The 13,979-nt window shown below is 46.9% G+C and overlaps 1 protein-coding gene across 8 annotated transcripts in view; it reads right to left on the bottom strand.

The window, feature by feature from the left end:
* Positions 1 to 13,979, bottom strand: part of THRB (thyroid hormone receptor beta) — a 439,443-nt gene that overhangs the window by 70,546 nt on the left and 354,918 nt on the right. For 6 of the 8 annotated variants that reach the window (XM_061404702.1, XM_061404699.1, XM_061404700.1 and 3 more), the window contains exon 4: positions 8,262 to 8,516. The exons of 1 other annotated variant lie outside the window; for it this stretch is intronic. In XM_061404702.1, coding sequence (XP_061260686.1) covers positions 8,262 to 8,516 — 255 coding nt within the window. Of the gene's footprint in view, positions 1 to 8,261; positions 8,517 to 11,559; positions 11,582 to 13,979 lie in introns of those variants that run through there. One more of the 8 variants, XM_061404706.1, reaches the window with a different exon arrangement.

The following is a 13,979-nucleotide window of genomic DNA, read 5'->3' as shown; positions in this document are numbered from 1 at the left end:
GACGTGGGTTTGATCCCTGGGTCAGGAAGATCCCCTGGAGAAGGGAATGAATGGGTACAAGGTAGAGTGGTAAACAGCTCTGATGCTGAAGCAGACTGCCTGGTGCAAATTTCATTTAAGCTCTTGCATACTTTCTTGGTCTTGTACTTAATTTTTTAAACTATTTAAAGAGCTTGAAAAAATACCTTGGTTGTTGCTATGGATTTTTTCTTGGTCGTTCAAGCCTGTCTTCTAGCTGTATATGTGATGGTTCTTTCTGCTTCTCTTCATTCATGTGTATCTAGCTCATCAACTGGACAGCAAGGAGATCAAACCAGTCCATCCTAAAGGAAATCAGTCCTGAACATTCATAGGAAGGATTGATGCTGAAGCTGAAACTCCAGTACTTTGGCCACCTGATGAGAAGAGCCAACTCATTAGAAAAGACCCTGATGCTGGGAAAGATTGAAGGTGGGAGGAGAAGGGGACGACAGAAGATGAGATGGTTGGATGGCATCACTGACTCGATGGACATGAGTTTGAGTAAGCTCCAGGAGTTGGTGAAGGACAGGGAGGCCTGGCATGCTGCAGTCCATGGGGTCACAAAGAGTTGGATACAACTGAGCGACTGAACGACAACAAGCTCATCAACGTATTTCAAGGTGCAAAAGGGTAACAAAAACTGCAGGAGGAGGGAGGCACCAAGCCAAGAAATTATTGATATTTTCAGAACAGTTATCAGAATAAGTCATCACTCATCTCTCCTAAGTGGTGGGCACAGTGTTCTACACACATTAGCTTTCCTTTTTACAACAAATCTGATAACTTGGTATTATTGTTATTGTTGTTGTCTAGGCGCCCACTCTTTTGTGACCCCATGGATTGGAATTTTCCAGGCAAGAATACTGGACTAGGCTGCCATTTCCTTTCTCCAGGGGATCTTCCTGACCCTTAGGTCAAACTCGCATTTCCTGCCCCTGTCTCTTGCATTGGCAGGCCGGTTCTTTACTGCTGGGCCACTGGGGAAGCCGTTGGGTATTATTACCTCATTCAAAATTAAGAGGACTCAGCTCAGAGAGGTTAAATGAAAGAGTCAGCAGTCAACTTAAGTCTGTCTGACTGTGAAGCATAGGAGCTTAACATTAAAAAAAAGAACTACACCAGTTCTCCATTAATGGAATTGTAAGAAATATGAACTGCTGTTGTATACTAAGCTAATAATACCCTCTATTCTGCGCTTCCCTTTTCCAGCTGTCTGCTGTCACAGGGTGATGTGTCTCAGGAACATTTTTCTCTGCACATCTGTGCTCACACAATTACTGACTTTTAAAACTGGATGTGGGATCACATGATCACGAATGGCTGCTTCTCCACTGTTTTCCTAATGCCACTATTTTTAAAAAACCTGTTTTCCAGTGGATGCTTTACATATACCATAATTTGTTTGATCATTCCCCTCTGGGTCAACATGTGGCTTGTTTCCAATTTCTCAGTTATAAAAACAAAGGTGCAAAGAAAACTCTGGAATACAGAACTTTGTGCCCTTGGTACTGTATTTCCATGGGACAGACTATTTTAAGAGGGACAGCAGGGTCGAAGCATACCTGCATTTTACGTTGTAACAGACGCTGCTGGGCTGTGCTTAGTCACTCAGCTGTGTCCAACTCTTTGCAACCCCATGGACAGAGAAGCCTGACAGGCTACAGTCCATGGGGATTCTTCAGGCAAGAACACTGGAGCAGGTTGCCATGCCCTCCTTCAGAGGATCTCCCTGACCCAGGGATTGAACCCAGGTCGATCTGCATTGCAGGCGTATTTTTACCGTCTGAACCACCAGGGAAGCCCAGCAGATGCTGCTTCACTGGCCTCAAAAAGCCCACGGTCCCCCCACTGCCGATGCCGCATCTCAGTGAAAACTGCGGTCGGTGGACCGGAGCTTTGAGCTTCTGAGGTTTGCTTGCGGTCGACGTTGCCAGTGCGCTTCTCCGTTTCCCTCCCCTCCACTCGAGATGAGGGCTTTTATTTCTTCGCTTGCCCTCCTATTTCTGCCTGCCCTGGGCCACTGGTGGGTGTGCTTCCCTGCCTTTGAAGTATCAGGTCTCAGAGCTCTCCGTGCACCAGAAGCTGGTGGAGAGCACTTACTCTCCTGCTGATGGCCGAGCCTCCCCAGTGCCCTTGAGGCATATGAGTCCCCGTGCTCTCGTGGAGCCGTGCCTCCTGATGGATGGAGAGCCGGGGCAGAGACGAGAGCAGAGATGCATAAGCAGATGGTCTCCTGGTGGAAGGGCTCAAGCCTTTTAATCCCCCACCTTCTCAAACACTCGCCAACCTGAAGATGTCCTTGTATTTCACTTAAGGACAAAGATAGCGGTCATGTGCTGAGATCCTGAATGTCTAACTTGAAGGATTATAAAGTGCAATGACTTGACTTCATGTTTCTTAGTTTTAGACCACTTTGTTATTTTGGTAGATGAGACTCATACATCATTTAAAATGGTCGTCACTGGTTTGAGTCCTTTCCCCCTCCCGCCTCCTTCTGAAGAGCATGAGTTAATAGTCTGTCCTTTGTGAACATAAGAAATAGTTTCAAAAATTACTTTAACTCGTCTAAGTCTTGGGGACTGGTTTAACAAATGATACCTATAAGCAAGGATAGTCTATAGCCAGTAAAAGTCAGGATTCAGAAGGATATTTAATGACAAAGGAACATGTGGATGATATATTGTTAAGCCTGAACAGTTGGTTAAAAGTGATTCCAAGTTTGTAAAAAAATAGATACACATAGGAGAAAGAATGAAATATAATTAAGATCTTCATATCCTTTGAGGATGGAATTACAAATGATTTTTAAAACTCATTTCTGTTGAACTTTGGGGAAATCTTCACTCCTTGAACATGGGAGGCTTTTATAGTGAGAGAAAGCACCTTGTCAGTAAGATTATTTTGACTGTCTTTTCTTGTCTTCCCGGCTATCTGAGGTTCACTTCTCTTGCTTCAAGCACAGAGCAGACCTACAGAGAAAATTCAGGGAGCTCCCCAGTTTGTTGCTTTTTCCCTAATTCCAGGAAAAAAATGGGTCATTCTATTCCTTGTTTTTCCCACCAGGTCCGAGTGTTTCAGGAAGCTCCCTGACGGACACCAAGGCCAAACATCCAGGGATGGAGGGCTGGCTGGCTGGCTTCCGCAGGGCTGGCAAGATCCAGCTCCAGGAGTGCATGCACCTGTCCAGGACCCATCCCCGTGGGGCTAGTGGGACTGTGGTCCCCAGGGAGAAGCTCAGGGGGGCACAGAAGCTTGAAAGAAGCCTTGCAAGAACTTGAAAGAGAAGCTGGACTCCAGTCAGACAGAGTGGGATTCTCAAGAAGGGCTCAAGTCCCAGGAGGATGTTACTGGATGGAGTGAGTAAGCAGCACACCCAGCTGGCAATTAAGGTAAGCCACGTCTAAAGGGAAGGACAAGCCAAGAAGGAGACCTGGGGGCTCCCCCGGTGCACTCAAGGAAGGGAATCGCCGTTCAGTCGCTAGGTCGTGTCCAACTCTTTGCGGCCCTGTGGACTGCAGCACACCAGGCCCCCCTGTCCTTCACGATCTCTGAGACTTCGCCCAGAGTCATGTCTGTCAGTCAGTGGTGCTGTCTGACCACCTCAGCCTCCTCTGCCCTCTTCTCCTCCTGCCCTCAGTCTTTCCTAACATCAGGGTCTCTTCCAACGAGTCCGCTCTTCGCATCAGGTGGCCAAAGTATTGGAGCTTCAGCTTCAGCATCAGTCCTTCCAATGAATATTCAGGACTGATTTCCTTTAGGATGGACTAGTTGGATCTCCCTGCAGTCTAAGGGACTCTCAAGAGTCTTCTCCAACACGACAGTTCAAAAGCATCAATTCTTCATCCAGCTCTCAGCCTTCTTCATGGTCCAGCTCTCACATCCGTACATGACTATGGATGCACATTCCCCGGTGTCCACTAGGTGGCAGACCCTTTCCTTTACTGTTGCTAAGAGGTTGTGCGTAATCGCAGGCACCTCCTGATGCTCACGTCTTAAGGATCTCTTATGAGTGACTGAAATATAGATTCCTGGGCCCCTTTCCAGAACTTCCAGTTCAGTTCTCTGGGGCCTGAGATTCTGCATTTCTAAGAAGGTCCAGGTACTGCACCATCTCAGACTCTGGGAGGGGAGGAGGTGGGCGCGAGTAGGGTGGTCCTCACGGCTGAGCAATCAATTCACATTGTGGCAAAAAAAAACTCCGCGGAGGTGGAGCTTGGCTGCGGGGAGGGAACGGGATGGCTTGCTTCGGGTTGGAAAGAGCCTCCGGCACTAGAGCAGATTTCAACTGTGAGATCTGTAGCAGAATGTCAGGGCTCCAGGGCGCTCTTTTTATTGAAATATGTTACCAGTTAGTTTCCTTAGAATGACTGTAACACACAGGAGCACACATACGCCTAGACTGAAATAAGAACAGTATTGAGATCAACCCGAGAAAGAAGACATTTGGTACCTACCAAAGATAAGCCTAAAGAAAAACATTAAGAACGCTGCTGCTGCCGAGTCACTTCAGTCGTGTCCGACTCTGTGCGACCCCATAGACGGCAGCCCACCAGGCTCCCCCGTCCCTGGGATTCTCCAGGCAAGAACACTGGAGTGGGTTGCCATTTCCTTCTCCAATGCATGAAAGTGAAAAGTGAAAGGGAAGTTGCTCAGTGGTGTCCCACCCTCAGCGACTCCATGGACTGCAGCCTACCAGGCTCCTCCGTCCATGGGATTTTCCAGGCAAGAGTACTGGAGTGGGGTGCCATTGCCTTCTCTGAAGCATAAATCAGCAAATCTCAATTTACAAAACAGCCCGCCCGGGACGGCCCAGTCCTTGGTTCTGCTGCAGCAGACTTATGCCTGGGCTCTGGACTGCGTGACTGACTGGTGAGTTTGACAACATCCAGCCTGAGTCTACACTGCCCAGTAAGACGGATCCACCAAGCACACCTCTGAACGCCAGCCGCAGTGCTTTTTGGCAATGGCAGTTTGTAAAGCTTCCTCTCAGTTTCTGTACTTGCATCAACAGAGACGGGTAGGAAGTAAGTTTGCAGCAGGGGCCCCAACCACAAGGGCTCCCTCAGTGGCTCAGAGGTAAAGAATTAGCTTGTAGGAAACGTGAGTTCCATCCCTGGGTTGAAAGATCCCCTGGAGAAAGAAATGGCAACCCACTCCAGTATTTTTGCCAGGAAATCCCATAGACAGAAGAGCCTTGTGGGCTACAGTCCCTGGGGTCAAAAAGAGTTGGACACGATTTAGCAGTTAAACAACAATCCAACCACGAACCACACTCAGAGGTGCCTTGGTCTAGACCGGCTAGATCACTGATTTGGGAGATGAGTTTTAGCACAGCTTCAAGCCATCTATTTGTTCTTTTGGCTTCTCCACAGCAGACTCTTGACATTTTGTATCCTTTAAGGGTTAGTTGTTAGTGTTGTTCAGTCCCTAAGTTGCATCTCTTTGCAACCCCATGGACTGCAGCACGCCAGGCTTCCCTGTTCTACACCATCTCCCAGAGTTTGGGCAAACTCATGTCCATCGAGTTGGTGATGCCATCCAACCATCTCATCCTCTGTTGTCCCCTTCTCCTCCTGCCTTCAATCTTTCCCAGCATCATGGTCTTTTCCAGTGAGTTGGCTCTTCACATCAGGTGGCCAAAGTGTTACTTGGTTTTCCTCAATTCCACTTGGGGTCCTGGAAATGGGGGGACTTGGATGGATTTTTGGCTCTGCTGCTATTTTTTCTTCAAGGCTGTGAAGGACAATGTCCTGCACTTAGTAGCCACTTAATAAACACAGATGGGATGCACGGAATGGCAGCCCAGGAAACAGATATCGAGCGCGCCTGCGGGCTAGACAGAGAGAGCCAGGAGATCAGTGCCCAGCCTGGGTGAGAGAGCTCTTCTCACAGTGCCTGTGAAGAGGCAGCTGGCAAGCTGAGTACACAGAGAGCACCCAACTCCGAAAAGAAAAGCATCTAATCCAGATGTTTCCCCGGCCCCTCCGCCGCCTCATCAGACACGGGTGTCCACTGGCAAGGAGTGAAGTTACAAGGTTTCGGCCATGACCGCGTAGGCGTCCCCAGACTCTCCATGCTGAACCAAGGCACTGCCTCGCGTCCACGCCGACGAGAAGCCTGGCGGTTGCTCTGGAAACTGCAGGAACATTTACCTTTGTTGTGTTTCTTTTACAACTAGAATCTGGAGGAAGGGCTTTCATTCAAGAGTTTAATTACATTTTCCTATTAAACAATTCTCTTCCTTGCAGCAAAAGAGTGCTGAATGAATGCAAAACGGATGGTCAAGTCTAACCTCCCCGAAACTTCCCACCCTACGCCACACCCAAATGTCCTGGTCTCCTCCCTCACCAGAGCGCGGCCCAGGGGATATGTGTGATTTAATGATGCTGAGCCAATAAGAGTGATCATAGCAAGGATGACGCTGACGTTCAGAGACCACAATGAGGGGTGCTGTGCTAAGTACTTCAATAGTGATACATTTTCTAATTCAATTCTGTCAGCAATCACATAGCTTTGCTCAAGGATGGAGAGTGGAAAGGGTGAGGCTCTAGCCCAGATACGGTAGACTCAAAAATCCACGATCTTAATCACTGTGTTACAAGCAGTAGGGTCTTGGAAACCAAATAGAAACTCTCTCCTTTTGCTCTCAAGGTTTACCAATAAACCAGAAAGTGTACAGTTGTCAAAAACCCTAGATATGCAAGGCCAAGTTTTCTCAAAATGACAGAGACGGATCCATGAATGAGTGAACGAACACGGATACCAATCAGGAATAAATCAAATTTAGTTTGTGGGTCCTTAGGTCATGAGGACACTGCAGTGCCCTGTAAACCAAAGCCTGACGTGTTTTTGATGCCAGCTCCTAAAATTTGAAGCTACGATGTGGTTACGGATTTTAAGATAAACTCTCGATTGTATTTCAAACAAATGTGCACACACACACACACACACACACACACCTGTTCTATATCCCGACTCCTTTGGAAAAACTTACTTTGCTCTTTTTCTAAATAACCCTTTCAGTTTCTCAGTCTCCTAAGTAATAAAGATGAGAGACAGTTCAAACCCAGATCCTCCCCAAGAGAACACGGATGGTTTTGACTGCATCAAATAAGAGCCTATACCACCATATTATTATTTGTTTAGATAATCCCGTTTTTCATTTGAGACAATCTGCACACCCAGCTGCCCAGGTCAACTGGTGCTTCCAAGCGGCTTTTCAAGTTTTCAAAAAAGTTAAAGGACCAGCAGTCTTTTGAGAAGGATGACAGAATCACGTGTTTACGCTCAGTTTAGAACAGTTTGCAAAGGTCCTATGTGGCTGAAATCTAGAGCTCTCTACAAACGTTCATTAATAAATCTTGATATGTGCTGGGCAGATTTTCAAACACACCATTTGAAATTTTATCACAATAACACAATATTGTAAATCAACATACATTCACATAAAAACTTGATCATGAATCAAAGTCCTCAAAGAAAATGGAAAAGGACTTTATTTTTTAAAAATGCTAAATTGAGAAAGGGCGGAGGGTCAACATGAACTTGGACATTTAAAGACACTAACTGATTTAAGAAGCAAAGATTTTGGGAAGCCCTAAGACCATAAAGCGATCAACACAAAGACATCTGTCAGGGCGGAGGCGACCCGAGGTAAAGACCAGTTAAATCTAATGCAATCAGAAACTTAGGCCAGTTTAACATTTTTTATGAGGTGACAACCCCCTAACACCATAATCTCGCCTTTCAGGTTGATGACACAGGACTTAATGAGTCAAAGAAAACAACTTCAAACCTCTCTTTTGAACATGAATTGTCTATTTAGGTTAAAGGTAGATTTGGAGATCCTATTAGCTACTGGCACAACTGGGAAAAGTCATGCACACACACACACACACGCACACACACTTCAAAGCAAGTAGTTATGTAATGCTAGCAGTGTCTGTTTCTACTCAGCTTCAAAAACAGAACTGAAGCCAAAACTAACAGCCCTCCTGCTCATTAGAGAAAGAAAAATGTCTTCTCCCCCAAGTGGCCCCAACAGGAAGCTGAAATCAGCTGCTCTCCTCAGAAACCCACTTCTTTTCTGCTCCACAGAAGGTCTGGGGGCACAGGCTCTTTGGAAGAGAGCTGCCGGGGAGCCACGTGGACCGCACACCTGGGCTCAGGGGAGACCCAGCACACAGTCACAACAGAGTCCTTTTCCTTGCGGCCACCCGGGTCTCACAAACAGCTGTTACCTTTGCATTTCTTCTCCTCCGTCTGGAAGGTCTGGGCGCTGGGTGCGCTCTGATCGCTCACGTCGTCGTGGTCCAGATGGAATATGGAGCTCGTCCAGGAGGCCTGGATGAGGGGCGACTGCTCATGTTTCAGGGGCCCGCGCCGCTCCGGGTGGCTCTTCCGATGCAGGCAGGCTTCAGACATTCCCACGAGCTTCCACTCCGGCTCGCCGTCTGGACAAGGCTTCGGCTTGTCCCAGGCTGGAAGGCCATTTTCTGGAGGGTTGAAAAACACGACATGACGGGGCTGTTGGCACTGTCAAGACGGGGCCGAGAGGAAGAGGTCTGGAAGGCAAGCGCTTCCCCGGCTCGTGGGGGCTGCCAGCGTTCCCGGACCCTTCCACCCAGCGGCGGCGATAAGACGCACTGAGCGGCCTCTGGCACGGAGCCCCGGCGCTGGACTGCCTGCGGAGGAGTCAACGCGTTTCCCCCAGTTTTTAGCGCCTAGAAAGACGTGGGCTCCTCCACGGAAGGGCCGCCCTCTCGCCAGCCCCGCTCCCGATGGCAATGGCTAGGGAGCAAGTGGGCACCAATTTATGATACTGCTTAGATGACCATGTGAGGTCTCGAGGGTCAGGGCTGGCCGTGGACACTTTTCAGATCCTCGGGACATACAACGTCCAGGATGCGGCCTTGTTTGACTTGGGTGTTATCACCGGCTGACCTGAGGGGCACCCTGTTCCCTGAGAGGGACGTGCCACGTGGCTACATGAGAGCGACAACTCGGGCTCCTTGGCACCTTCCACTGCCGACAGGCTGGCATAAGGGGCTGGGTCTTCCAAGGGAAACTGTGCCAGCGGTTTCCATGTCCTCCGGAACAGGCGAGGTGAGAGGAGAGGAGGTCAGCAGATTGTGCTTTAGTTGGGGCAAGTTAAGAGCTCTGATGACAGAAGAAAAGCCCCGCTCTCTTGCGCTGAGAAGCAGGCAGTTAACGCTTTCTGTGTGTGACGCTCTTTTCTCTACTCAGTTTCAAGGGGCGTGAAGGTCTGCCCTCCAGAAAACGGGAAACAACTGGATAATATCATGAAAACGTTCTCACACCAACTTTCCCTGGGGGCCAATTTTACCTCCTTGAATATCTTTTCTGAACACGGGTATAAGGAAGAGAGTAAAAAGAGTAAGCGAATATAGATGATTTGTAGATGCGTTCACATTAAAAAGCATAGTCCATCTGCTCACCCATACTTCCAGAAATTCCGTCTGTCAAAATAGGAAAAAACACAAATAGAGTTCTACTTTTAAGTGATTAGAGACGTGGAATGATTAACTGATAAGTGAATTTTCCTTTATGCTGAAATGACCAAAGGACTGTAGATATCCATATCGGACAGACAGGTCCGCCCTGATCTATGTACGGTACTGGGAATTGAAAGCTGCTTTTCAGACATTTAAGATAAATTTTAAACTGTTAAATGCAAGAGTTAAACCTGCTTTTGGTTTTCACCAGCCCCCTCTGTAAAGCTGCTAGATGTCTTCAGAGATGTTGGTTAGGGTGGTTTTTCTAAAGGTGTCATCTGCTCCCAGACCTCCCTGGAAGCTGCGTTTACCTTTTTTGGTCTTGGGACTACCTTGTGGAAGTCCTGACTCCCGGCCACTTCATTTCTAGTACAGGAGAAGACTGCGAACAAAATCACAGCAAGGCAGTAATAACCAACACTCAGTTTCTCTGTCACAGTAAGTGGAAATACTGCAGCTTGAAATACCCTCACTTGGCCAGTAAGAAATGATCCCCTTAAAAAAAAATCACACAATGCTTGGGATGTAACATTTGATGTTATTCAGAGAGGAGCCCTGAAAATTCACTCAGTGCTCAGATCTGTGCTTGGCATTGTGTGAGGGGGTGACATAGCCCGGGGCCTTTCTCCTCAGTTGAGGTGGCATGATTCAATGCATGGTGAATCCTAAAGGTCAGGACTCCACCATGCCAGCTACTGGTGCAGTTATGGGCACTTATTCTCACTTCCCATGAAAAGAAAACAAAAGATTAGGATCTTGGGAGATTGTATGGCATTTCAGATGAAACACAGCTACGTAGAATTCTTTCAAGGACCTTTCATGGATATGAGGGTGTTTTCATGAGCTGAATATAAAGTCACTGAATGCGAGGATTAACTCTGCAAAAGGAGTTTCATTGCTTCTACTGATGTGAGACGTGTTCTCACCCATGTGTGTTTCTAGGATGTCTACTCAATCGTCACGGACTCTAAATCCTCAGTAAATTATATTGTGCAATGTTCCTTTGTAAGTAATGTTAAAGTTATCACAGTGGTTTTGTAGAGCCTCCAACATTTGATTTTTCTGCAGAAATTCTTAAAATGTGGTATCAATTCCCTTGACTGCACAGAAATTAAGAAATACAGCCTAATGGGTAGAGAGTGCTCCCCAGTGAAGGGAGCTAGTCAGCACTCGTGGATGAGAGACGCTGGAAGAGATCTCACCAAGGGGACGTTCTTCTTTATAGCATGGCCCATTAAAGCTTGCTCAGCAGGTCCCCTGGGCCAGCAAGAGTGGGGATTTCTTACAAGCAAGAGATGTTATTTGGAGGCTGAGACAAGGAATAAGATTTCCTTCCATTTTCCTAAGAAAAGAAGCCGAGGTGGTCTGGGAAAAGAGTTCCATTCATTGGAGCCATGTCCAAGCTCGTAATTACGGTCTGCAATTACACTCGTGATAGTGATATTCTGTTGCTCAGTTGGCAGGTTTTTTGGCTGGGGCACTGCTTAAGGAGGGTTCTCGGTTACCTTCCCAAGATGAACAGAAAGTGTTAGCCACTCAGTCGTGTCCGACTCTTTGTGACCCCATGGACTGTAGTCCCCCAGGCTCCTCTGTCCTTGGGATTCTCCAGGCAAGAATATTGGAGTGGGTTGCCATTCTTTCCTCCAGGAAATCTTCCTGACCCAGGGATCGAACCCATGTCTCTTACGTCTCCTGTTCTGGCAGGTGGGTTCTTCACCACTGAGCCACCTGGGAAGCCCCAAATTTTTTGGCTGTGCCAGGCAGCATGTGGGATTTTAGTTCCCAAGATGAAGAGGGCAAATATAATTCCTATTCCATTCCCAAGGAGGGATGAGACACCATTCCAGGCTCCTTCACTTCAGCTGACTGTGGGTGCTGTGCACTGTGTTACTTCCATGTTTGCTTAGCAATGAGGATTCCTGCTATTTCTCTGCCAACTCATATCCTTTGGTTCCCCCTAAACTCAAACCAATGAGACCAGGCTTACTGAGATAGGATGGGGCCTGGGAATTTGGATATTTACCAGGTTCTCCAGAAGGTTCTGATACCCAGCAGAGTTTGAGATCCACAGGGTTAAGAAAATCTAAGGTAAGAAAACAAATAATTGGCAGATTTCAGATAAAGGTACAGTTTCCTTCTCAGACTCGAATGTTTTTTCAAAAACCTGTCCTTCTGAGGATTACCTGGGATACAAATGTGCACAGTAGTGGAAATACATTTTTAAAAGGGAGAGTCTGGCAATGATAATATCTTATAGTTCCTGAAGTATGAGCTCCTAAACGGATCTCAGTTAACATCTGGCTTTTAATATTTCATATTCTAGGCATCAAGATAATTAATTTAATAGGGCAGTTATGAGGCAAATTGATAAATAAGTAGAATCAAAGAAAAAAAAACTAGAGGGGGCCTGTGAACTGCTACGAAAATAACTAGACACACATTGACCTGTGTGTCTCAGGGCATTTAGATTTGAATGATTGCATTTGTGTTAGAGGACCATAATTCTAAGGGCTCAAATGACTAGAACTGACCTTAAAGGGTTTTTTCCCAAAAAGAAACAAACATAAATCCCACAGAACTACCTACATCCTATCTCTGGAAATTTCATTAAAGACAATAGAAAATAAATGTGTCCATGCAAAAAAAGAATTATATGAAAATATGCAAGTATTTCAGGACACAAAAGCAAGCTGATATCACAGAAAAGTGCTAAGGCAAGGGAAACAGAATTATGCCAGAGTGCTCAGCAAGGGGCTGCTGAGCAGGCTGGGGTTCCATGGCACTGATTATGAGTGTTGAGTTTGCATTAAAAGGCCATCAACGCAAGGCACTGAGACCCCAACCATATTCTGTGTTCAGGGGATGTATATATAATACGCTTTGCACACCCAGCGAGTGTGTACAATTATCACTGTGAAGCACGAGGCCACTAAGGTCTCTGATTTCTGCTCACATGTTTTATTCCAACCCTAAGTTTTAGCCTTATGGAACTCTCAGACTGTGTACACATCCACTGGCTTTTATTTGTGGAGTCACGTAGAACAGGAGACTCATGTTTGGCTGAGCATTGACTACGGACCAGGTACAGAACTAGCCACTTTGATTCACCTTCCTGAACATCCCAGGAGTACACACTGTTCTACCGCCTGATTGACGGGGAAACTAGAATCCGGAGAAGCACTTCATCTGCTGCTTCATATCTTCTGTACTGTTAACCGATACGGTCTCATTGGTTGCCTTAGTCTGATGAGTCGCCATTGACCTATGAATAGCCAGCATTTGATGACGACTTTGAAAGTGCTTTACACACTATGTTTATTGCCTTGTTCAATTTTCCCAGCCACTTGTTGATGTCTAAATTCGTCTCCCAGATTTCACTCTCTACCACCTACAATCCATGGTCCAGGCAGCAGCCAGAGTAACCTTTGAAAATGTACATCAGAGTAGACTTCCCTGCTACTGAGAATCTTCCGGTGACTTCCCATCAATACTGGAATGAAGTACTCAGGTCTTGCTGCAGCTTGTAGGCTCTGTGGTGTTTATCAGCCTGTCCCGCTGAGCTTCGCTCCTGTGCCTCCGCCTCCAGCTCTCTGTCTTCTGGACACGTGGACATCAAACCTGGGAAGCTCATTCCCAACGCAGAATCTTTGTAGAGATTCTTTCCTATGGCCGAGGTGCCCTTTCCCAGTCCTTACACAACCACCTCCTGTTTTCCCAAGAAAACCGCCAGAATCCACCTCGCCTTCTCCCTTTTACAGGAAGGTTAGATTTCCCCTTTGAAGAACCTATTGGGTTACATTTCTCCAGGAAGATACCTTAAATGAGAAACCAAATGGGCTGGACCGGTGTCCACCTTGGTGGAGGGAGACGGGATGAGGTTGGAAGCCTGGAGTCCAAGTCTTCCGAGAGGGCCTGAAGGGTCTTACTCTTGGGAAGATCACTTCCTGGCTCTAAGTGTCAGTTTTGCCATTTGCAAAAGGGCAACATAATATTGCTCATGGGATTTTTCTAAGACTCAAATGACATAATGTATGTGGATTAAGTGCTCTTCAGGTGAACACGTGTAACCTGACCATACGTATTGCCTTCTCTCCAAAGGGAACAATACTATTAATAAAATAATATGTTACTTTTGAGCATCCAGTGGCTCAGACAGTAAAGAATCTGCCTGCAGTGCAGGAGACCCAGGTTCAATCCTTGGGTCGGGAAGATCCTTTAGAGTAGGAAATGGCAACCGACTCCAGTATTCTTGCCTGGAGAATCCCATGGACAGAGAGGAGCCTGGCGGGCTACAGTCCATGGGGTTGCAAAGAATCAGACACGACTGAGTGACTAACACTTTCATTTTCACTTTTCATGTTACCTGTACTATGTTCAATGGACACAGGTACCTGACCTCTACCCTCAACACCACGACTGCCAGCAACACACCTACCATCACCA

Source organism: Bos javanicus, chromosome 27 (assembly GCF_032452875.1).
Source record: "Bos javanicus breed banteng chromosome 27, ARS-OSU_banteng_1.0, whole genome shotgun sequence".
NCBI lineage: Eukaryota > Metazoa > Chordata > Mammalia > Artiodactyla > Bovidae > Bos > Bos javanicus.
This window is presented reverse-complemented; position numbering and strand designations above follow the sequence as displayed.